General features: G+C 40.5%; 1 protein-coding gene across 1 annotated transcript in view; it reads right to left on the reverse strand.

The window, feature by feature from the left end:
• Window positions 1–26,296, reverse strand: part of glra1 (glycine receptor, alpha 1) — a 159,536-nt gene that overhangs the window by 62,335 nt on the left and 70,905 nt on the right. The window contains exon 5 of the mRNA XM_053324163.1: window positions 18,365–18,432. Within this exon, the coding sequence (XP_053180138.1) occupies window positions 18,365–18,432 (68 nt within the window). The remainder of the gene's footprint in view (window positions 1–18,364; window positions 18,433–26,296) is intronic.

The following is a 26,296-nucleotide window of genomic DNA, read 5'->3' on the forward strand; positions in this document are numbered from 1 at the left end:
AGCATAAATCCTTGAAACATCTCGAAACAGAGGGATGTTAAGACGATCTGTGGGGAGATGTTCCCTTTAAAAAAAAAAAAAGAAAGACAGAGGAAGAGGAGCGATGAGAGAAGTAGGGGGGAAAAAAAAGGCTCGTCAAGGGTCATTGCACTGCTGACTCAAAGATGCTGTAACTCCACGCGGAGGAATGGATCGACGGATACCGGCAGATGTAGAGATGGAGTGATGGACAGGATTTTTTCGGTTGGATGAGCAGCTGGTTAAGGGTCTTCATCCATATGTCATTTTCTGCTTTATGTGAATGTGAAGAGACTTTACTGATCACGGCGAGTTGTGGCCTCGAGCTATATCTGAGATTGTTTTCCCGCCTGTGTGTGTGTGTGCTTGCCTCAGATCCTCCTCAGCCTTGAAGACTAGAGCACAGTCAACCCAGCTTTTAGCCTTTTTCTGCTCTTTATTCTCATGTCCTACTTGTTCTTGGAGTCTTGTCTGCACGGTTTTTTGACTGGCAAATCACTCTGTGAGGTTTGTTTCTGTAAGAGCTACTAAAATATGGTTGCTTTTACAAAATAAAAGGCATAAAGGAATAGTTAAAGACCGTGTAAAGTGAATTCAGACATTTTCTTCTAAACACATTAAATAGGTCATAAATGTACTTCTAAAAAAGGTGTAAAAAGCATTTTAACCATTTAGATTTGAATTGTGGAGCTAGGCTTCACAAACTGTGTTTCAAGATTTCTGTGTTCAGGATTTAGTGATTAGCATAAACCCGCCCCTGCTGCTGTAGAGGTATAAATACATTCAGCACACACTACTACTACTACAGTCTATAGTTAGCTGAGTTAGCTGCTGAGCTAGTAGCTGAGTTAGCAGCAGAAAGCTCTCAGATGTAGTGTCCATGTTTCTGGTAGAGGTGGGGACTTTGATTGACAGGTGACACTTGGTAGTGGGCGGGGTTTCAGCGGACTCGGTGACCACGCCCACAGCGTTTGGGAGCAGAGAAAGAGGCAGATTTTTACACAACTTTGAAGCCTAATTTCATATATTTGGCGATTTTTTTAATCATTCAAATTTGGCAGGGTGGTTAACAACACACTTTTCTGTGGTATGTCAAACTCAGAACACATATTTATTCTTACTTTAAACGGATTTTAAAGCACTAAAAAAGATGTTTCTGAAAATAGCAGATCTATAAACAGGCAGATGGATGTGTGGAGTGATGACCGGGTATAAAGCTGGGAGGCAGCTGAAGGTCATTGAGCTGCTGCTCGCTCTTTAGTCTAACACAGGGAGATGGAGAGATACAGTAGGAAGACAGACAGACGGATAGATGAACAGAGGATAGAGGGGCTGTGGTGCATGTTTCAAAGTCGAGGCCTGTGGGAGCTGGATGTACAGTATACATTTCTAACTCACAGAGCCTTCAAAGGAGAGACGATAAGGTGTGAAAAAGGAGGAAAGTCCAGGGGGAAGTCGCTCTTTAGGGAATATTTGGAAAAAGCTTTTATGTATGTATTAAATATAAAAAGTCCAAATCAACTGTAGTGTTTGAACATGTTTTTTTGATGCTGGGAAAATTCATTGATTTCCTTTTTACCTTCTTGGTTTATCTCTTATATATATTGGTGAACACAAGTATCATTTATTTTATCATCCACTCATTCTACCTCTCTTTCCTCATTCTATTGTACTTTAAAACTTATTGTATTATACTCATATTTATTTATCTGAGTTGTTAAATCACTCTTTTTATTCTGTTGTATTAAGTTAAAGATTTATTGTATATGAAAAGAAGTATAACATCACCTTGTCCAGCTATCTTTGTGATGAATGCTTCACAATAAAGCTACTTAAACATGTTGGTTAACACAAAAAAAGGGGAATAAAATAGTATTTAAGGTAAAATCTGTTTATATAAATTGTTTATAGATATGTTTCAGTTTCTTTTAAAATGGACGAAGTAATGAAATCTATAATAGAAAGCTTGGTTCCACAAAAACTCTTCTGCACAGCCAGGATTGTAGATTCCTGGAGTCAAATGCTTAACTTTTGACTCAGTGGGAAGCTTCTGATTTTTTTCTTTTTTTTTGGCGTACTTATGTGATCGAGAGATTCAGATGTTCAGTTGTGAATTTAAAAGGTTTCATCCAGCTGGAATCGGAGCCGACTGGGGGTTAAAGCCCGACCGCAGTGAGGAAACGAACCCCCAACAGGCAGCTTTAAGACCTTCAGCCTCCGATGTGTAACTGAAAGAGGAAGATCAATACATCTCCAACAGGGCTGACTGACTGACTGACTGACTGTGTGTGTGTGTGTGTGTGTGTGTGTGTGTGTGTGTGTGTGTGTATTCCAGCAACTCTATCTTTGTAGAGACTAATTTGACGAGTAGATGATGAGAACACGTTTCAAAGTGCAGGGAATTTTCCTCCAAATGACTAAAGAGATGTTTCTGATCTCCCATCGTTATACTGATATAAACAAAACTATTTGGTTAAGAGAAAGATTGTGACCAAAATCCAACATCCTTCAATAAAACCAATGTTGACTATTGGAAAAAGACCAGACACAAACCATGCGTTCCTGAGTCAAAGTCTTTGTTGACCCAACTGATCACTTCCCTAAAAGAGTTTGATAAGGTAACAAATGCATGGTGTTTCTGCAATATGCATTCATTTGTAGTCGTGTTTCTGTCCACCTGCTGAATAGAAGTCCAATATTCACTCTCTTTTAGCTCTGCTTTTACTCTCTAACCAACTCCTGAGGGAAATATCTGGCTCTTTAGCTGCTTAATGCTCCACTATGTTCACAAGCTAGTCTACAGCATAGACTGCATAAAAATAATTTTGAAGTTTGGCATTTTGACTGTTGCCATCTTGTTTTTTTGGAGCCAGAAGTGATGAGATGTGACCATATTTGGACAAGCATGTGTAGCTGGGGAAAAGCTCCAAAATTACAATTACAGTCAATCACTAGGTAGCCACACCCCTTAATCATACGCTGCTTTATCATATATTTTACTCTAAATGGAGCCATAATCTACAAAATGAACATCATGCTGTATTGAAGAAGACTTTAAACAAGTGCTGAGAACACAACACACTCATCAGGAAACTGTTTAACTGAGGGAATAAATATAAGTATGGTCATTTTATCATGGACTTCTATATAATCTGACTTCTTTTAGCTGCTGAATGCTCCACTATGTTCACCAGCTAGTCTACAGCTAACTATGTCTGTTTGCTGTTTGGTGCTAAGTAGTATAGGATTAGTTTAGGATACATTGGATTTTCAGAACAAAATAGCAGCATGTTGCAGCCAAAAACGACGCTATGAGAGCTAAAACTCACTATAAAGCTCTGTAAGGCCGAGGGGAGCTGCACCATTGGGTGACAAGACCAAAACCAACACATATCTATCTAATAAAGCAAATTCCTCCAACTATTATATGAACATGTGTGTGTGTGGTAGGTGGAGCTTCACACACACACAACATCTCTTCATTATTTCTCTCTTGAATGTTGTTTAAATCATATCCTCTATATTCTATAACATCTCTCAGTTTTATATAACATGTTTACTGAAATGAAATAAAGGCATTGAAAGTCAAATTTCCTCTCTCTCTCTCATGTCGGTATGTGCAGTCGAATCGATCCAGGTAGAGGATATTAACCGCTGTTCCCTCAGAGCTTTATTATATAACCCAATCCACCCTGTTCTCCATCCCGTTTCTGAGATGGAGTCTCTTTATTCAGCGTGGGGTGGCATTTAGCTTACCCCTCCATCCCCCTAATTGTCAATTATTCTCAGAATATGGAGCTCGGCCACTTCGGCCAGGCTGGAGCCATCATTAAGCGGCGTGGCGTAGCAGAAATACATCTCAGGGACGAGGTGCGGCCGTGCCAGCAGCCCCAGCGGGTGGCATTTAAAGCAGTAATCAGGCGCCGTGCTGCATGAGCAAGTGTGTACGTGTGAAAATAAGAGTCACGTGGCAACGAGCCCCCGTCGCTGTTTATCACTGTTTATTATGTGAATATCTCACATGAAACAAATGAGCTTGACCTTTACGTTTTTCATGAATGAGTCGCCTTTTCTTCTGCGCCACAATGTGATAAATAACCCGAAATGGCGCCGAGATGAGGAGTGTCTGTCGATGGGGAAGAGGGGGGGCGAGGGAATAGAGAGGAGAGAGTGTGAGCCAACGCCGCCATCATTAGTCATCAACCCACCTGCAGTTTGACGACGGCTCACAAAGGGCAAAAGTCACTAAGGACGAAGATAATTATGAATATTTCTGCAACACAAATCTCATGTTTTTACAAAGCTAACTGTTGTGATGTTGCTCAACTCTTCAACTTTAGTTCTTTATTTTCTCCTTCAGGAAACTCTTCCACTTCCATCCTGAAGCATTAAAAATATGACTCAATGCATTTACAATTCATCTATCCTGCATCTCTTTCTGAGCAGCATACTAATAAAACAGGTTTGTGTATTAATATAAACAACTTTCAATCAGCTTTTTATATCTATCTATCTAGCAGGTCTTTTTTTTTTAATCGCTTGGTAGCAACAGTATCACATTAATCTAGTTTTTTCTTCCTAAAATATGCAGGCACACAGAATTTAAATAGCTTGCTTCACAATTTTCTCAACTTTTCTCTTGAACTATTAATTATACTATATATTATATATCATTCCTTCTCTCAAAGTACTTTGTTTGTGGTTTCAAAGATTCCCTAAAAAATGCTAATTTTATCCCTAAAACTATATTCTTTCTGATCCCATAATTACATTTTGGATATATGTACAGTACAAGTCAATAGTTTGGACACATTTTCCCATTCACATCAATGAGAAAGTGTGTCCAAACTTTTGACTGGTATTGTATATATACAGTATATGAGGCATACGTTTTTCCTTTGTTCTTACCCTCCTTCTATACTTCTTTCCTCACTTCCTTCCATCCTTCCTTGCTTCTTTCCTTCCTTCCTCCCTCCCTCCTTTCCTTCCTTTCTTCCTTCCTTCCTTTTTTCCTTCCTTCCTCCCTCCTTCCTCCTTTCCTTCCTTCCTCCCTTCCCTCTGTCCTTACTTCCTTTCTCCCTCTCTCCTCACTCATTTCCTTCTTTCCTTCCTTCCTCCCTCCCTCCTTACTCCTTTCCTTCCTTTCTTCCTTCCTTACTACTTTTCTCCCTCCCTCCTTACTCCCTTCCTTCCTTCCTTACTTGTTTTCTTCCTTCTTCCCTCCTTACTCCTTTCCTTCCTTCCTCCCCTCCCTTCCCTCTGTCCTTATTTCCTTTCTCCCTCCCTCCTTACTACTTTCCTTCCTTCCTTCCTTCCTTCACATAGATAACTGAAGAGTTTGAGTAAAGTATCTAGAAAGTCATTTGTGTGTAGATTTTTGTATTTCATAATTTATATAAATCAGATGTTTCTACAAATGTCTTTCATAAGGTAACCAGGAAATATTATAATTATTTAGTTGTGGTGTAGTATATTATATTAAACTACTAGTATTTATCCAGTTGTGTTTTAAATGGTGGTTAACTACATTGTATAATCCATATAACATTCATTAAGTATGAAGTTAATTTAAAGTCTTCTAAATGAGCTCAGTTTGTCCATCATATGCAATCATTCATCATGTTGGACTGAATTTTCCCAGTTAAATACAACATTGTTTAATTTTGATTCTTTGAAAGCATTTAATGGAAGAATAGATTGTTTCATTGGGGGCGGCGGTGGGGGAAAAAAAAAAAAAAAAAAGGTTGCACATGTCATCCGCTCCATAAATGTTCAGCTTCATGGGTCAGAGATTCTTCATGGCTGCAGATGAATGAACATTAAGCGGAGTAGGGGGGTTGGAAGGGTTAGGGGGTGGGGGGGTTGGGGAGGTGGTCTGTGCTGCATTCTAGGATTCAAATGAAGGAAAAGTAATTTGAGAGCAGAAATGATTAATTTCAGGGATTAATTTACAATCGGAGAGAGAATGGATGACTAAATTGAGTCATGGGTTTATTAAAAAACTGTTTCTCTGTTGACATTGAGGCTGAGCTCCCCGTTACTGAATGCTTCCCTCTTCCTCTTCCTCCTGACGACGGGCGGAAAAATGCTGCAGGACGTCGGCATATGTGCAGTTAAAAAAAAAAAGAAAAAAAAAAGAAAAAGTGGGACTCCTACGATGTCTGTAGGGTCGTACTCGTGGTTTAATATTCCAACATAAGGCCGTTGGACTGTTAAGTGCTACCCTGAAATTACCATCCGCCGCCGCCACGCTGCTATGAAACCATTAGCAGAGGAAATGCTGTACTTACACAATACCACACTCATTTCAGCATGTATTAAACTCAGGCAGTAAACCACGCATGAAAGACTGTAATCTTCCTCCTCTTTTCCTATACTCTTCTTCTTCCTCTTCTTCTTCTTCTAACAACAACTGCAATAACCACAGAAAAACAGCAGCAGCCATATTGTAATTCAACGCCTGTCATAACACCCTGCTGGCTCCCTGGATGCTGCTCAGGTAGGATGGGGAGGTTATGGAGTCTCGCACATTATGGCAGCACATCTGCTCCGCTCAGACAAACACTGCACTGAGAGGAGAGAGAAGAAGAAGAAGAAGAAGAAGAGGAGAAGATGCTGTTGTGTTTTTTTTTTACTGAGTGGCTACAGAATAAGCCACATCAGCATCCAGCCAGGTGGGATGTCAAATCAATTTTCAACAGCAAACCTTCTTCACCCCGGATCTAGAGGTTTGATGGTTTCAGACGCACTCATGCAATTAAATGTGGTTTATTAAAAAACTGCATTATGTAAGATTGTATGTAAAAAAAAAAAAAAAAAATACTGATGCTGTGATATTTTATTTATTCAGCCTGCTGGAAATCATATTCAAGTAACTACAGGAAGCACAGAAACACAACTTGGACCAGTATTGTTAGAGTGACTCAGCTTATACTAAGATTTTAAAGAGCATAAGATCCAGATTTACAGCTCCAGTCAGATATAAGAGAAGGTATGGTATCTTACTTTTTAAAGTTTATTGACACTCACTTTTGTTTTCTTTATGGTTTGAAATCACTAAATCCATTGTTTAATCATTAGAAATCAATAAATCTGTTATAACTGCTATAGTTAAAAGCTGCAGTGAAAGAGTTTTTGGCCATTTGTCCCTCCTGTCGTCCTCCCGGGTCAAATTGACCCCGTCTCCTTTTGACTGTACTTTCTTTAATTTTTCCTTTGTTCTTGCCCTCTTTCTATACTTCCATTGTTCCTTGCTTCTTTCCTTCTTTCCTTCCTCCCTCCCTCCTTACTCCTTTCCTTCCTTACTACTTTCCTGCCTCCCTCCCTCCTTACTCATTTCCTTCCTTCCTTCCTTCCTTCCTCCTTTCCTTTCCTTTCCTTCCTTCCTTCCTTCCTTCCTTCTTTCCTTCCTCCTTCCTCCTTTCCTTCCTTCCTTCCTTCCCTCTGTCCTTACTTCGTTTCTACCTCCCTCCTTACTCATTTCCTTCCTTCCTTCTTTCCTCCCTTCCTTGACTGAGGACAACAGGAGGGTTAACACTATGTTGACATATCATCATCTCTCTTTTACACTGATATGTTGAACGTGTTGGCAAACTGTTGCTTATTTCCACATCCAGCAGTTACTGATCAACATTATCATTCATTCTGAGTCGTGTTTCAGTCCACCTGCTGAATATAAGCCCAATATTCACTCTCTTTTAGCTCTGTTTTTACTCTCTACCAACTCCTGAGGGAAATATCTAGCTCTTTAGATGCTAAATGCTCCACTATGTTCACCAGCTAGTCTACAGCTAACTGTGTATGTTTGTGGTTTAGTGCTGAGCAGGTAGTGGAGAGTTGCTTTTTAGAGCTTTTTATGGCTCAAAAGAACACTATGAGAGCACTGAGTGTGAACCAAAACAACAAAATTACAGCTGGAGATCTAAACAATGAGCTGAAACTCACTATAAAGCTCCGTAAAGCCGAGGAGGAGCTGCAGAGACACTGACAGTTATCAGTAGGTTCATCACTAGACACCATGCCTGATACTTTTAACTGAAACAAGAAAGAAAGAAGCCGACGTTGACTCTTGGTTGGTACAAACATGATGTGAATCATAGTTTTTGGTATTAAAGTCAGTCACTATTCCCAACCATCAAATCTAATCTTGTTTTACAGCCTTATACTGTGTCTTCATCTGCCTTACCTAACCCTAACAAGAACTCTATAACCACACAATAATACTGGAAGCATGCGGACATCTCATATTTATTTATTGTCTTATTATTTTTTACACAGAATGTTTCTTTAACTTTTGTGTCGTCCTCCCGGGTCAAATTAAGCCTGTCTGTTTTGACTGTTCCTTCTTTCCTCCCTTCCTTCCTTCTTCCTTCCTCCTTTCCTCCCTTCCTTCTTCCTTCCTCCTTTCCTCCCTTCCTTCTTCCCTTCCTTAGTTCCTTTCCTCCATTCCTTCCTCCCTTCTTTCCTTCGTTCTTCATTCTTCTTCCCTTCCTTCCTGCCTGCCTGCCTGCCTTCCTTCCTTCCTTCCTCCCTCCCTCCCTCCCTCTCTTCCTCCCTCCCTCCTTTCCTTCCTTCCTTCCTCCCTCCCTATCTTCTTCCTTCCTCCCTCCCTTCCTTCTTCTTCCTTCCTCCTTTCCTTACTTCTTCCTTCCTCCCTCCCTCCCTTCCTCCATTCCTTTCCTCCATTCCTTCCTCCCTCCTTTCCTCCCTTCTTCCTCCCTTCCTTCCTCCTTTCCTTCCTTCTTCCTTCCTCCCTCCCTTCCTTCTTCCTTCCTCCCTTCCTTCCTTCCTTTCTTCCTCCCTCCCTTCTTCCTCCCTTCCTTCCTTCCTTGACTCGAGGACAACAGGAGGGTTAAGAGAGAGGGAATCAACTATATCTGGTGAGTTGCATCTGAAAGCAAAATGTCCTTTTCCCTTTAAAGCCACTGAACATCCAGTGATGTGAACTACATACAGTCACAACTTCCCTATTATATAGGAGGAGGAGGAGGAGGAGGAGAGAGAGAGAGAGAGATGAAGAGAAAGTAAGAGAGAGAGAGGGATAAAGCTGGAAATAATACTTTAAGTAACACTGTAAAGCCTGTTCATGGTGCTCAGCTGTCTTTATAGGGAGGGCGAAAGAGAGAATGATTGAGCGGCGAGATAAAAGTGTGTCTGCGTGTATGAGAAAGAGAGAGAGAGAGAGAGAGAGAGAGAGAGAGAGAGGGATGACAAAGGGAAATAAAGTGATTGAGCTTTCTGTGTGAGAGGGATAAAGAGACTGAGAGCTCTGTGTAACTACTGTAAGAGCTACAGTAGAACCAAGCAGCAGCTAGTACGGCTCGAGGCTGAAGCCAACATGGAAGTGATCTCTATAAACACAAATCTGCATATGAATGAATGTAGAATAACAGGAAGAGACTTTGGTAGCATTTGTAGTCCGAAATAGTATAAACCAATCACATTTGAGTGGAGAGTAAAAGAGGTGACAATGATTTAGTTTTTTATTATCTTAAGCATAAATCTACTTATGGAGATTAGCCAAAATAACATCTGGAGCATCTCAGGTTGCTAATCGAACATTAAATAATGACCTGGATGCCATCAACTGCTCCGACTGCCATTCAATAAGCGTCAACATCTCTCTATAAATACTACTTCAAACCTCAAGAGGATGAAGAAAGAGGAAGTGAGGAGCATCGTCGCTGACAGCTCTCATCCTCTCATCCTCTCTCTCTCTGGCCAGTTTGAGCTTTTTAGCTGTGGGAGGCGCTACTGAGTTCCTTTAGCAACCAGGAAGTCTTTTATCCTAAGTGCTATTCATATTCTAAACACTTCCAAGTGATCAATATGCAATACGCACACAGGAACTGATATATGGACTTATATTTTATACTATATCATGTATTTTATGGATTTATGGATTCTGTGGATCTTACGTAATTTCCATATGCTGTACGTCTGTTATTGATGAGCCAAAGACAGTGTTGCACCCAGGCAGGGAGCTCTGGTCCTCTGAAATGAGGCCAATGAGGAAGTGACTTAGAACTGCATTCTATCAAAAGGCCACCAGGGGGCGACCGTTTTGGTGTCAAAAGGACTTCCGTCTCTATACAAGTCAATGGAGAATTCACCAACTTCTCACTTGATTTCTAACCTCAGTAAACGTTTTCAAAATGTGTTTATGGTCTCAATCGCTAGTTTAAAGCCTTCTTCAATGCAGTATGATGTTCATTTGGGACATTTTGGTCTCCCTGATTTTATATTTGACGATAAAGCAGGGTATGCATTAGGGCGTGGCTACGTCCTGATTGACAGGTTGATTGACCAATGCACTTGAGATCCAACCCTCGCATCCATAGCAACCTCCCCACTCCGCCCATGGCCCGGCCTCATGTCCATATAAGTAGAATCCGTGTTTTTATTTTTCCCAGCATGCACCTGAAATTTTCAAGATGGCGCTGCCCAGATTCGAAACTATTGGCTTCCGAGCAGCATTCCACAAACCAATGGGTGACGTCACGGATGTTACGTCCATTTCTTTTATACAGTCTATGATTGCAGCATGGTGAACCATAAAGGTCTATTCTATTTTCTATTTTATTATATTAAGTGGCTATTAGATGTTATATTGTCTTTATATTACAGTAATGTTGCTTTTACACCAGAGCTGTTTGGTCCGATTTAAAGGAACCCTTATCTCAGATAGTCCACTATGTTTTGGGGAAGTGTGAAAGCTCATTTGAACTCTGGTCCTGAGAAAACATGGGTCTCGGTTCACTTCTACGTTTGTTTGAGTTATGCAAGCAAACTAGACCAAATGTATAACTTTAAAATGTATGATGATACTTTGCTGGTCCTCTGTGTAACTAGAAAAACACAACTCTCTCTCTCTCTCTCTCTCTCTCATCGGGGCTCATCTTCTCATTCTGTGCTGTCTCGTCTCATTTGGAGAATGAAATGTTCAACAGCTCCGTGCCTGCCTCGTGTGTGCTGCTCATATGGGACGCCTTCTTGTCAAATATTTATTTGATAGGAGCACCACAGTAAAACCACAAACCCCAAGACTGTATAAATGTGGTGTTGCTCCAATATTTGTGTGGTGTAGTTTTCACTCAGGTGGAAGAAGAAGAAGTTCCCCTCTTCTCTATTCGAGTGACAAAGCAACCTAAGTTTAATGATTACAATACCTGCCCTGTCCCAGTTTATAGAGTGTGAGAGGAACAACCTGCACTCTTATTTTGAAAGGTCCTGACTAGACTAGACCTGTCATGATAACTACTAACTACTTTTATTGGATGATATATTGTCTCAGAAATAATTGCGATAAACAATATTATTATCATTTGAGGATCATTTCATATTCATATTATCATAATGATAATATAATAGCTGGGTGAGGGGTGGGATTAAAGAGTGGGTGCTACCCTTCTGTAAAAACACAGACTGCCATTATGGGTGGGGAGTTATTTATCTTTAATACTTCTGCAGTTTCCACTCAGGATGTGCACAGTGAGGAATGGAGCCAATGTGACATGAATAGCCTCTTAAAAAAATGATCATAGGTCATGTCTATATATCATATGATGAGCCCATATGTATATGATGTTAATAATAACATAATTATTGTGACAGATCTAGTTCTGGCTCCAAACAGAGAAGATGGTGCAACTCTGGGCTTCAAACTGAATCGGATGCAAACCCACAGACGCTACATCCATCTTTACATACAAGTCTATGAGGACAACATTTTATGGCACAAACTCTATATTCTCAGGGCAGAACATAAACAGAAACTATAAAATGTTGTTTTATGACTGCCTTGCTAAAACAGAAACTGCAGGATTATCTTTCATCTCCAAAATGGCCAAAAAAAAAATCCTCTTTTGACTTATTCATGAAAATCTCAAAAGTCTCTTAACTTATCTATATTACAAAATAAGTATATTTAATTAATTTGCTTAAGTAATTAGATTAAAGTAAGATAAATGGACTTGTTTTTTCTTATTTTAGCATTCACAGTGTCCTCTCATAATTAATCCCTATACCAATCTACCTATTTTGCATTCACACATTCACCTCATCAGTCATTAATGAACAGCTAATTAATCCTTAATGACGCTTTCAGAGAGCAGAGGGAGTGCATTTAGGTTTTATATTATTTGTTTAGGGAGTAAAAACATTCACAATCACACTATAAACTTCACCTAGAACACTATCTATGTGCAAAGATGTGTTTCAGCTGTGCAAAAAAAAAGGTACAGTATGTCATTTTTTGTATATTCTGGCTCACTTAAGGACAATTTAAGGGTGTTTCACTGTTATCAAATGTTAAAATGAATCAAGTTTGACCTGAAAATGATGTAAGAGTTATGGGATATAGATGTCTTTGTCCAATATGTGATGCAATTTTCAATAAAGAGTAAAAAGAAAGAAAACCCATCATTCTCAATTCTTCTGGGAGTGTGTGTGTGTGTGTGTTTGAGGGAATTAGCGAGGGGCGATCAAGTGTGTTTGAGGTTTAAATGTGTGTGTTTGATTGAGAGAGAGAGAGAGAGAGAGAGAGAGAGAGAGAGAGAGAGAGAGAGAGACATGAAGAGTGAATTAAGTTGGCATGTGAGCACGTGTGCTTTTTAAAAGAGGAAGTAAGAGAGGCAGAAAATGAATGAGAGGGAGTGATGAAGTGAGAGAGAGAGAGAGAGAGAAAGAAGGGGGTTGCGTGCCTTTCGGAGTGTGTGTGTGTGTGTGTGTGTGTGTGTGTGCGTGTGTGTGTGTGAGAAGCAGAAAGAGAGAGTGAGCAGTGAGAGCGCTGAAACAGGAATAAAGCCGTGTACCGCCGGGACTTCAACAAGCACTGCGCCATTCTACCGACTCCATCTATCACTGTGCTCCGGCCCCAGCAGCACAGAGTGTGTGTGAGTGTGTGTGTGTGTGTGTGTGTGTGTGTGTGTGTGTGTGACGAGGATGAAGGGATACTGTGGGTCCAGAGCCACACACTGCACCATCACTGCATCGAGATCTACGTCCACGGCTTCCTGCTCGCTCTGTGTTTCGCCTCTTGAGCTTTTAAATGGATTTTCTGCTTTGATAAAAAGCAGATAAATCCAATTATTTCAGTACTTTGTTGTTTTGTGTGTGTGTGTGTGTGTGTGTGTGTGTGTGTGTGTGTGTGTGTGTTTCTAATCCACCTCCCGAGAGATCACACAGAGACAACACTGACTGTGGTCGTCAACAGGACAACTCTCAACTTCCACACGTTAAACAGAGTTCACTGTTTGATTGACGTGTTGCTCCGACTATGACATCTAAACTCTGGCGGTGACAGAGTTTAGATCACACCACAGATCAAGATCACTTTTATTCCTCTCATACACACTACAGCAGGCCTACAGCATGTGACACAATTTGCATAATGAAGAACTCTAATAACTTGGAAATCAGGAGGAAAAAAATGGTAGAAATCTCAGAAAAGGCAGCAGAGAATCCCAGATAGGAAGCAGTAGCAGTAATTCAGTCATAGAATCATGATATAAAGGAGCAATGCCAAGAAATACAAGGAGTTAAGGAGTATCAGATGCAGCTATAAACTCTACAGTAGGGCCGGGTCAAAAAATCAATTTTTATATTAATCGCGATTTTTTTCTAGCGATTTTAATTCATTTTTTAAAATTTACATTTCTTTTCTTTTTTTCTAAAGACCAGCTAAATGTAGCAGTTTAGTTTATTGTAACATGTTGGCGGATGAGAATGTTTTTTGTGAGGGCAGGTTCACAGTTTTAAAAATAAATCTCACAAACTGATGATGGTGATGTGTGTATTGTGTTTTTTGTAAATATGACTTATGATGTATTATCAATTGTTTGGTTCAACCTGTTCTTGTTTAAGGAAAGAAAATCACAATAACTGAAATATAAAATCGAAATTTAAATCGAATTGGGACCCAAAATTCGTTAGAGAATCGAAACGGCACAAAAGCATACTGGCCCAGCCCTGCTCTACAGTGTTGCTTCCATGTCATGAGTTAACCCTTAAGATACTGTTCAGGGTCTAATTAGTCTCATTTTTACATTAAAGAGAAGAAAAAACACCTTAAAAATGTTTCTTTTAGCCAGAAACCTAATGATTTATCTGAATGTGACCCAGAATATACAAACATGGACATAATTCAACTTTCTAAAAATGATTTTGTGCAACCGATACACATTTCTGTTGAGTGTTTGACTCGTATCTATTCAAAAATACTGTTCATTGAAAGGTTTATGTTCTCCTCTGTTATAAAGTGTGATTGTATTTTTTTTTCTCTATTAACAAAAAGCGTAAAAACTTAAGACTACACTCTCTCTGCTCTCTGAAAGCTTTATTTAAGGATGAATCACATGTTTATTAATGACTGATGAGGTATTCATGAATCATGTGTGGTCCCGAAATTACATATAGAGACAAATTATGGTTGCAAACTGTGAAATGCCTGAAAATGAACAGTATGTGAAGGTTAATACCACAAGAAATAGAACCTAAATTAATCTTTGTGTTAATTGTGTGTAATTGTGTCCCGGGTCAAATTGACCCCGTCTGTTTTGACTGTTCCTTCTTTCATCCCTTCCTTCCTTCCTTCCTTCCTTCCTTCCTTCCATCTGTCCTTCCTCCCATCTGTCCTTCCTCCCTCTCTCCTTCTCTCTTTCTTCCCTCCCTCCCTCTTTCTCTCTTTTTCTTTCCTCCCTCCTACCTTCCTTCTTTCCTCCCTCCTACCTCCCTTCCTTCTTTCCTCTGTCCTTCTTTCCTTTCCTCTGCCCTACCTTCCTTCCTTCCTTCCTTCCTTCCTTCCTTCCTTCCTTTCTTTCCTCTCTTCCTTCTTTCCTTTCCTCCCTCCTTCCTCTTTTCCTTCCTTCCTTCTTTCTCCCTTCCTTCCCTTCCTTTCTTTCCTCTCTTCCTTCTTTCCTTTCCTCCCTCCTTCCTCTTTTCCTTCCTTCCTTCTTTCTCCCTTCCTTCCTTCCTTCCTTCCTCTTTCCTTTCCTTCCTTTTTCCTCCCTTCCTTACTTGACTTGAGGACAACAGGAGAGTGGCATGTAACCTGTCAGGTGATAAGCTTTAAAAAAGATGCAATGAATATTGTGTGTGAGACTCTTCTCTATCTACAGATCTCATCACAAGGGTTTCCTCTATCCTTCCTATTGTGCTTCCCTCAGTCATCCTCTTCTCTATCTGTCCATCTTCCTTCATCCCTCCATCCCTCCATCTCTCCCTCCCTCCTTCCTTCCTTCCTTGGCTGTGACGAGGATCGATTCTGCTTCTGCGGGAGGGAAAATGTGGATTTGGTCCTGCGTGACGAGGATCTGCAGCAGCCGGCAGTTTCAATGCAGCGATGTGTGTCCGTGTCTGTGCAGGTTCAGGTCGGGATATCATCATCCCTTCCTCTCTTCCTCTCTTCCTCCCTTCCTCTCTGCAGGCGCTTTTCTTTCTGTCCCTTGTCCTTTTTATTCCTACATTTCTTGCTCTCCCCTTCACATCCCTTTTCCCCTTTACAATCCTGCATACACTACACACTTTCTTTCCTTTTTTCTCTTGTCCTTCCCTCCTTCCTCTGTCTCTTTTATTCTTATTTTCTTTCATTAGTGGCTGTTATTCCCATTGGTTTATTTGCTCTGCTAAACATGAAGCTAATGATACTCTCTTTTTTCATGAAACACACCAAATTTACAACATTATAATCCGCCTCTCTGCACTTTCTGACTTACCTACTCTGACTATCTTTGACCCAATATTTCACTCTAAGGATGGAAATCTTTAAAAAGCACTTCACAAATATGTATTTACTTTTTTAAATTATTTATTATTCTAAAATGGCTCAGCCAAAAAGGACTATTTCCACCCTTTTCCTCCTTACTATCCTGCATATATTCACACTTCCTTTCCCTGTTTTTGTCTTTCCCTTCTTCCTCTGTCTCTTCCTTCCCTTTTTTTGTGTTCAGAGGTGGCAGATATTCCCATTGGCTTATTTGCTCTGCTAAACATGAGACTAATGACAACCAAAACTCTCTCAGCACTTTCTGACTTACCTACTCTGCCTGTCACCTAATATCTTAAATCTTTAAAAAGCACGTCACAAATATGTATTTACCTTTTTTTAAAAGTGTTTCTAAAACTGCTGGGCCTGATGTTACTCAACCAGGATGAAATAGTGCTTCTTTTTTGGACTATTTTTCAGCCTGGGATTAATCCACATTTGGTTTCCTAGTGAGTATTTCTGGCAGCGGGACGGTGTGTGTCGGATTAAGTCAAAATAAATTACTGTGTGTGTGTGTGTGTGTGTGTGTGTGTGTGTGTGTACGTGTGTGTGTGTGTGTGTGTGTGTGTGTGTGTGTGTGTGTGTTCATGGGAGTGAAGGAACTCGCTATCCTGTGTATCGCTGATGTGTTTTTAATAGTTTTTGGTGCAGGAGGAAGAAGAAGAATCAAGCTTTGGGTGCACTCACAGTACTTGTTACTTGTTTTTCCTTCTTCTGCTTTTATCATGAGATCGTTTATTATGAAGAAAATAACCTTTAACCAATTTCCTTCATCAGCTTATTTGACCTAAAGTTTGCAGAATTTAGAGGGATGCTACTTATTTTACTCAAGTGATTTTCTGTTTGAGTCTGTTTTTCATGATTGAAATGGACGGAGAGTCTGAGGTGAAGGTTAAGTCAGCTATTTGCTTGCGTTGCCATGGAGACGCCACTCTCAATCAAATCTAATCAAAAACCATACTTCCACATTTGATGAGATTTACTTTTGGTTTTGGACCACAACACAAACAAACACACAAACAAACTCACACTCACATTAAAGCTCTGATGGTCAGGTGTGCAGCTAGAATGGCAGACATGCTGAATCCAAGTTGCCCCCCCCCCCCCCCCCAAAAAAAATTGCATTCATAGGCTGTTTCAAAGCTCACTCTACCAGGAACATGTGCAAACTCTGGAGGAATGTTAATATCTGTTGTATATTGCTGTGTGATGGACTATTAACCCTTTAGATACAGTATATACTATTCTCTACTATTACTGGAGATATATATAATACCCATCATTGCTCTCTGTATGAAAAGGTAGCTGATCCTCTCTCTCTATGAAAAGAGATGGATACATATTCATTAACAAAGTAATAAAAATAAAAAACTACCAAATTACCTCATGTTACTAATTAACATCAATAATAGATTTTGTGCTGCAAACTAATGGAACAACCTCCAATGCACTTTAAATACTGATTCCCTGATAAAATTGGAGCACTTTTAGATATATACTTATAAATCTTTTTTTAATGTAACTCTTATAATTAGGAATTGATTTTTGTATTTCTGCCATTTGATTTGTTTTTATGCTTTTACACCTTTTTAAATCTTAATGTTTTTTTTAACATAACTGTTATAATTAGGAATTGATTTCTGTATTTTATGCCATTTGATTTGTTTTTATGTGATGTCAACACAGCTGAAAATGAGCTTCACCCTTAAAGAGAGAAGTATAAATAAAAGGTTGATGATGATGATGATGATGATTTTTAAGGCCAAATTTCAAAGATACTAAGTCTGACAAATATCTGCATTGGCCCTTTAAAAATAGAGTCATTGCTAAAACCAGACTCATTCCCAGAAACATTACCCAAGGACGTGACTTTGGTGTCCTCACCGGTGGCTGAAGAGGTTTTACACGGCTGACAGGCTTGATGCATTTGGTGGATGAAAACATGACGCATGTATTTTATAGAGGTTACACTTTTTAGCAGCGTTGGTGGAGACGCTGTGGGTGCTGTCACATGCTAACACACATATCTGCTTTTTGGGGAGGAGGGGAAGGGGTGGGGTGGGGTGTAGTTGCTCTGTGAAGGTTGATGGTTCAGTTATATTAACGCTAATGGATTTTCTGTGTAATGAATGAGCGTAAATTTCCATCCCATCGCTCGCAAACAGGCACGACATCATCGCCATGGCGTTGTTATGCAAATGGCCGCGGCGGTGATGCGCTCTCTTTCAAAATGAAGTGTTCGAAATGGGAGACAGGTTCAATGAGGCGGAGATATTTCTAAACACTCAGGGCGGGCAGGAGAGGGGGGGAGGGGAGGGGGGCTGAAGGCTTTTTAATTTTTGAAAAGGAAATACAAATGAAACTTTGGATGCGTCGTCGCCGTCATTTCAATTAATCGCATTTTTTTCAGAGCTGAATTACTCCCGAGCTGAAATGGAGCTGCCACGACATTTTCCATTAACCGCCAAACCATCCACGTCCACACACACACACACACACACACACACACACACACACAGGTGAAGAATAAATACTATCAAAATCTCCGTGGCGTAAAGTGATATTAAGAATAATTGAGCTTACCATTGTTGTTTCAGCGATGGACCCAAAACTGTTGATAAAAATGTTGCAGGTTACGTTTACGGGCGGGCCTGCAGAGAGGGGGAAAGAGAGGGGGAAAGAAAGAGGTACAGAAGTTACATTTCAGCAAAGAGGCAAGAATGACAACCAGAAAAAAATACATAAAATAGAAATAAAGCAATTTCATTATTCATTATTCATCAACATTAATAAACAAGGCTGGAATAAGAAAAAAGGACAACAAAGTTTTATATTTCATGTGTTTAATATTGACAAGAAGTTGATAATAATAATATTTGCAGACACTTCTCTGTAATGCTTTGTTAAATAAAGTAAATATAAGTAGGAAAAAAGGAGGAATATACTAGGAAACACTGTATCTGTATTATCAGTGGAGAGCAGCAGCCTTTCTTTGTCAGACACTTCCATTGTATGTTTAAGGAATTTGACATCCTGTGTGATAATCAGACTGAAATCTGCTCCATTATTCAGTCTGTGTTTATTTTAGCTATACAATGAAAAAGTGATTGCTAGGAGCTGTCATGTCATACAGTAAATAAATACAGAGTAATAAAGAATATATAAAACTATTATGGTGAACGATGAGCTAGCACAAAGAGAGAAAGAGCAACGTTATCACTCATTTGAGGTTGTGTTTGTGTCCATCTGATGAAGGTTAGTCCAGTATTCACTCTCCTCTTAGCTCTGGTTTCATATCTGCCAACCATTTCACTTCTTGTACCAGTTTAGTCTGTCTAATTTTATATTTAAGGGAGTTTATCTGCCCCTTGTTTGAGGAGAAAATAGCTTCCTGCTGGGAATGACGCTGATGAGAGCTGAGAGAGTCAACCAGGAAGTAAAGTCGGGGGGGGGGGGGGTTGTAGAATCAAAAGAATGAAGCTAAAAGATGCTAAAAGGCTTCTTGCAGCATCACATACAGTACCACCATCTGATTAAATTCTAATATTGACATTATTTTCTATTTCTATAGGTTGACTTACGACAACGTGCACGTGCTGGGTTGATTTCATCCACTTTTGTTGTAATTTTCACGACCGTTTTGGCTTTGATATTATTTCCAACAGCATTAATGAGCATGACACAAGAGCTTTTTAAACCACTGCATAAAAGGGAGATGCAGGAAAGTTCAGAGCTTAGATGAACCCAAAATTGAATGCTTTACACAACCATTTATAAATATTATCCACACACAATTAAATACAATATAATATAAACTTCCTGTCAGTTCCTCAGCGTAGCACTTTATATCATCCCTATTCTTAATTGTTCCCTTTTGTTAAGTCATGTGGAGTTTTTATTGTATTTTATGTTGTGTGGTTGTGATTTTTCTTTTTTTTTCTTCCTCCTGCAAAACAATAGAAATGGAGACATGGACTGAGCTACTGAGCTGGATTGTGTTGTTTGTGTTGGTGTGTTGTTGGTGTGGCTGTGTGAGGCTTTGTGTTAAAGCTCATATCAGAGCAGCAGAGGAGACTATAAGCTGAAGTGAGTTCATGACAGACTACAGGAAGTAAACAAAGTGAAAGAAAGAAAGTCTCTGGTTGATATAAGGTGGGTGTTAATGCAGGATGTTGGCTCTGCAGTAAATAAACTACACCCCCCCGCCCCCCCCCCCCCCCCACTCCCCCCGGTCTGGACTTAACCCTTGTGTCATCCCCATCTGTTTTGACTGTTTCTTCTTTCTTTCTTCCTTCCTTCCTTCCTTCCTTCCTTCTGTCCTTCTTTCCTCCCTCCCTCCTTCTGTCTTTCCTTCCTTCCCTCCATCCCTCTCTGCCTCCTTCCTTCCTTCTTTCCTCCCTCCCACCTACCTTCCTTCTTTCCCTCCTCCCTTCTTTCCCTCCCTCCTTCCTTCCCACCCTCCCTCCTTCCTTCTTTCCTCCCTCCCACCTACCTTCCTTCCTTCCTTCCCTCCTCCCTCCCTTCCCTCCCTCCCTCCTTCCTTCCCACCCTCCCTCCTTCCTTCTTTCCTCCCTCCCTCCTTTCCTTCCTTCCTTCTTCCTCCCTTCCTCCCTCCTTTCCTTCCTTCTTCTTCTTCCTAACTTCCTTCCTTGACTCGAGGCTGACAGGAGGGTTAAATACTCCAACGGTGTCCGACTGCTTGACAACAGCAGGAAGTTTGTAGAGACAGGAAATGTGTTAACATCTCATCACGACTTAAGAAAAACTAGAAAAACGTCAAAATCAATTTCAACCACCGCTTTGAGGCTTCAAAAAAAAAAACTCCCTGTCGGTCAAACTCAATATCAGTCAACAGAGAGTGTGTCATTACAAAAGGAATTCATAATGACAAAAATAGTCTCTCTCTCACTCTCTCATTCACTCACTCTCTTCTCACAGATACGAGACGCTGCGTTCAAGGTTGTTTTCAGATGAGTGAGTCAAGGTGAAAGTAAATAGCGTCGGGGCCTTTTGCGGCCGCTTCATCGATTCACTGTATTACCAGGTTGTACAAACACAAATGCGATTACGTGGCGGCAGGAGTGGAGTCGAAAGCGAGGAGTGTGGAGGACGGCCAAACAAACAGCGGGGCTCTCATCTCTTACGGGCAGTGGACATGATATTGGCTTTAAGAGATAAACACACACACACACACACACACACACACACACACACACACACACACACACACACACACACACACACACACACACACAGAGAATAAACCCTCAACTTTTTCTTCTGCCTTCAGTCGGTTAGTCACTGGTTTGATGATGACAGAGAGTCAATCTACTGGTAAACTGCACATTGACACTTAGGAGGCAGCAGGAGTAGCTCAACATTTATTGGGAAATGTGCTTATTGACTTACGGAGAGTTATATCAGAAAGAAGAAGTCAAATAAAAGATGACGTTTAATAAAAGCTGGACTAAAGCTAGGTTAAGAAAGAGATTAAGTGGTTCTACTTTCATGTCTGAATGTTAGAAAAGAAAGTATGGAGCTGGAGTCAAGAGGTGTTTAGCTAAGCTTAAGACTATGGGTCTGTTCTAACCCTCATCCTTTCCTACTACTCGTACTAACTCTGACGTCATTTGAAGTATGTAGTGTGTTTCAACTGCGTAGTATGTGATTTAGAGTATGTGAGAAGTTCCTGGATGGTTTATTAGATTCTCCAGAAATGCAGAGTATGCATCAAGAGCTGACTACTCACACTCACATTACCCAAGATGCAACGCTACTACTCACACTCACATTACCCAAGATGCAACGCTACTACTCACACTCACATTACCCAAGATGCAACGCTACTACTCACACTCACATTACCCAAGATGCAATGCAACTTCTGAAAAAAACCCAAAACACAAACGTCACAGATCAACACCTCAGTGGTTTCAGGTTAGCTACAGCGAGGGTATGTTCGCTTCCTGTTTTCAAAATAAAAGCACCAATTCTATCGTTATGGGTTTCTTAATAATAAAAGGTAACAGGTGTTTTATTTTGTGAAAATGACAGGAAGTGCGTTACTCTACGGCTAACTTGAGTGGCTCCGAATTCTCAGGAACAAAACTTTAAACAGGTGTTATTTGGACAAATTAGCGTCACATTGTGGATCTAAAGGGCTACTTTACTTTCTTCCTAAAAAGGTTAGACATGTGGATAAAGTGGTATATTTACAGAGTTAGAGCTAAAATGAAATCAGCTTCAGCCTGATGATTTCAGCTCGGGTAGGAACCAAATGCATTGTGGGTTATCGTGTAGATTACTACAGTGTAAATGCTCATGCCTCATAGTCACAAGGATCCTGGTTCAAATCCAGCATCAATGGGGAAACTACAACACTAGGACGGCCGACCAATGGTGTAACTGAGTCAGTGATAGACAGACATGTGGGGATACCGAGCCGGTCCAGCTGAACATATATAATCTATTTCAGAGCTCAGTATGTCTGAGTTTATGTGTGTGTCTTTCCTCTGGTGGTTGCACATATCAGCACTTCCTTACACTATGAAGATGCATGTGGAAACATTGCACATCAGTAAAAACACCCAGAAGAGGTTTTTCCTCTCTTTTGTTATGTGAACTAGTGTCCATTTAATCCACTGTTAGCAAAGTTTCAGTAAATCTGTGATTAAAAATAGGCATACATTACATCTCTGTAAGATTTCAGGTCATTATTCATACAGTATTAATATATACATTCAGTGTTTTTTTCCATTAATGCACAAGAGACTCTAAGCTGCTATAAACTAATTATTTACCATAATAGCCTTCGCATACAGGCTGGTCTCAAAATGCAATCTTGCACTTTTCATGTATAGAAACGTATTAGACAAAGTGTGATTGTTTAGTCATTGTCTGCAAAATAATTAGATGAGACACTGTTTTTTTTTTTTGGTGCAGTTTTTTTTTTTGTAATTTGACTACTGTGATCCAATTTCATTTAATACATTTTTTATTGGACTGTGTTTGAGCACAGTTTCATCATAATACTGTATTTATTATAATACAGGATTACCAAACGGAATATTTTTTAATAAATCATGAAGCTGCATCACAGTCATATTGTGATACATGCTGATGTGACTTAAGGTCAACCTATGCCTCATGAAAACACACACACACACGCGCACACACACACACACACACACACACACACACACACACGTGCATATAGAGTTTGTGTTTAATATCCCTGGCTAAACTCGGTGTCTAATTCCACTCGCCGGCGGCTAGCTGGGAATGAAGGAAGGGGTCTGGATTATTTTGATGGCCAATTACTCTCCCTGTCACAGTCTGAGGACTGCTGGAGGCCACTGGGGAGGAATATCATCTGAGAGTCATTCACACACACACACACACACACACACACACACACACACACACACACACACACACACACACACACACACACACACACACACAAAAACACACTCACACACAAGCACGCCACTGTAGTTAAGCTATGAGTAAAATCATAGGGTTGAAGATGCACGGTTAAGAGGGAAAAAATCATTAAAGCTAGCCGGAGGCAATCATTCCCTACGTGACTTACATGTACAGCATCTAATTAGAACAAACAATAGATTACTCACAGGACTGCGTGAGGAACAGAGGATGAAGTAATAAAGATGGAAGGAAAAAAAAACAAACAACAACAATAACAACTTTCTGATATTAAATCAGCTTCCAGCACTGCAAATGAAACTGGCTGCAGATGAGTTTGTTCCAGTGTAGTAAAAGAGAAAGAGCTGCATACTGTATGAGCTGGAGGAGCTGCTGGAGGAGCTGGAGGAGCTGGATGAGGAGAGCAAGACACTAAAACTGCCACAGAAGGAGGTTCAATTACTTCAGCGGTGACGGATGATAGTGTAGCTGAGAGGATGTGTATAGAAAAGATGGTGAAGGCATTGGACACCTAATGTTTTGTTGAGACAGCTGATGTAAAGGCAGTGCTTTCAAATCCACACAGTAATGAATATAATAAAGTGTAATATATATTTAATAAAATCCGCCCAGCATCGTCTCCTCTACCTACAATCACATCATTTAAAGTGTTTCCCTGTTGTTTGGGTTAGGGGTAGTAGCAGCACAGTACACATCAGATCATAATATAGCAGACTAGTAAAGGTACAGTATCCAGTCTGAGGAGTGAAGGTGAGGAATCCTGGTATATCGTTATTGCTTTTAAATAAATTAAATAAATATATAAAAATAGGCTCATATATATTTGTTTTGCTATATTTGGTGTGTGCTGTATAAGTTGACATCTTTGGTGTGTTTGATCATACATTTTGGAAGCTGTACATGGACATTTGGTATCATTTGACTTTAACATTTGTGTCGTCCTCCGGGTCAAATTGACCCTGTCTGTTTTGACTCTTCCTTCCTTCCTTCCTTCCTTCCTCCCTCCCTCCCTCCTTCTCTCTTTCTTCCTTCCTCCCTCCCTCCCTCCCTCCTTCTTTCCTTCCCTCCTTCCTTCCTTCCCTCCTTCCTTACTCCCTGCTTTCCTTCCTTCCTCCCTCCTTTCCTTCCTTCCTTATTCCTCCCTTCTTTCCTCCCTTCTTTCCTTCCTTCCTTCCTCCCTGCTTTCCTTCCTCCCTTCCCTCCTTTCCTTCCTTCTTCCTCCCTCCCTTCTTTCCTTCTTCCTCTCCTCCCTCCCTTCCTTCCTTCTTCCTCTCCTCCCTCCCTTCCTTCCTTCTTCCTCTCCTACCTCCCTTCCTCCTTTCCATTCCTTCCTTCCTCCCACCCTCCTTTCCTTCCTTCTTCATTCCTCTTCCTCCCTTCCTTCCTTGACACGAGGACAACAGGAGGGTTAAAGGTGCCAGTATGCTCCAAACAATTAGTGTGTTAGATGTTTGAACAATGTATTGAACCCACTCCCCTGAAAACCTCTCTGATATAAGAAATGGGAGAGGGGTGAGGCTGCATCTGACAAATTTTGTGACTTAATGAAGCTGACTATATATTCACACTCACTTCAGGCGGGAAGTGGCCAGGTATGCAGAGGTGTGAAAGTAAGCAGGCTTCTAGCTGTGAAGTAGCACATTATAAACAACAGAAAACTCCTCATAACTCAACCTTTCAAGCATGTAGGTGGAAAACTCATGGACAACGTGAAAGGTCCTCTCTAGAGTTAGTTTTTGGTTTGTCCGTTCTGGGCTACTGTAGAAACATAGTCGGCTCTGTGTTCCCCTCCTTCTATACTTCTTTCCTCACTTACTTCCATCCTTCCTTGCTTCTTTCCTTCCTTCCTTCCTTCCTCCCTCCCTCCCTCCTTACTCCTTTCCTTCCTTCCTCCCTCCCTCCTTACTCCTTTCCTTCCTTCCTTCCTTACTCCTTTCCTTCCTCCCTCCCTCCTTACACCTTTCCTTCCCTCCGTACTCCTTTCCTTCCTTTCTTACTCCTTCCCTTCCTTCCTTCCTTCCTTCCTTGACTGAGGACAACAGGAGGGTTAGTTTTCTTTTATCATTCTTCACACAGCTACATCTTTCAGCACTATGAATGTCCTCTATGAAAGACTGTTGAAAACTGTGCCCCATATTTAAATAGTTATCCTGTTTTGCCCTTCTCTATAACAAACCTTAGATAATGTGTTGTACAAACATTTCTTTTCAAGCAAACCCTCGCCTCCAGACTCATATTTTTAGGTGTCTGTGTGCAGCTGTTTGTAAGATATGTTTAATTTAATGTTTGACTGAAATAAAAAACACAGAGCAGTGAGATCGGATGTCCCCAAGCAGCCAAACGTTGTTGTATATTGCATATCCTGCTTCAGGAAGATGCCAATTATCATAAACCTACCAGGTTTATAAACTGAGGGGGGAAATTGGAGAAAAAGTCCCTCAAATTTACAAATACAGAAATTATTACTAGTTTTTTATATACAATTTTTGACCTATTTTTATGCATCCAAACCTAAAGAATTAAATAAATACATCCCTGCCGAGTTTGAAACTGCACTTTTTTCCATCTGAACAATATAGATTTGAATTTATTTGAAGATGAATAGACTCCACAACCTTCCTGGTAATAATCACTATGGACTACGGACCTCTTGACAGTAGCTGTCAGATGTATAAAGGCTCTACAAACCCAGTGGGGAACATGCTCTGATATGTCTGAGTGCATCAGAGTGTTTATCCATAAACCAGCTGGTATTACATTATCACCCTGTTTTTTCTCAGAATGGCTTTTCAGGCCTAACTCAAGTCCCCTGACACATTTCCTCTGCATCCTGGCTTTGTTCAAAATCCCTCCTTCAAAGTCCTCTCGTTCTGTGGCAGGAGGGAAGCGAGTGGAGGGATATCATAATTTGTCTTTTCTCGACGTTTCCTCGTAGCGTGTGACGCAAAGAATCTGAGGAGGAGGAGGAGAAGCTAATACCCTCCCCTCCTCCCCATCCTCCTCTTTACCCTCCCTCGCTGCCCCTGAAAACCTCCGCCTTCTGCTACTCTCCCTCTTTTCTACCACAGC

The sequence above is a fragment of the Scomber japonicus genome, chromosome 8, assembly GCF_027409825.1.
Source record: "Scomber japonicus isolate fScoJap1 chromosome 8, fScoJap1.pri, whole genome shotgun sequence".
NCBI lineage: Eukaryota > Metazoa > Chordata > Actinopteri > Scombriformes > Scombridae > Scomber > Scomber japonicus.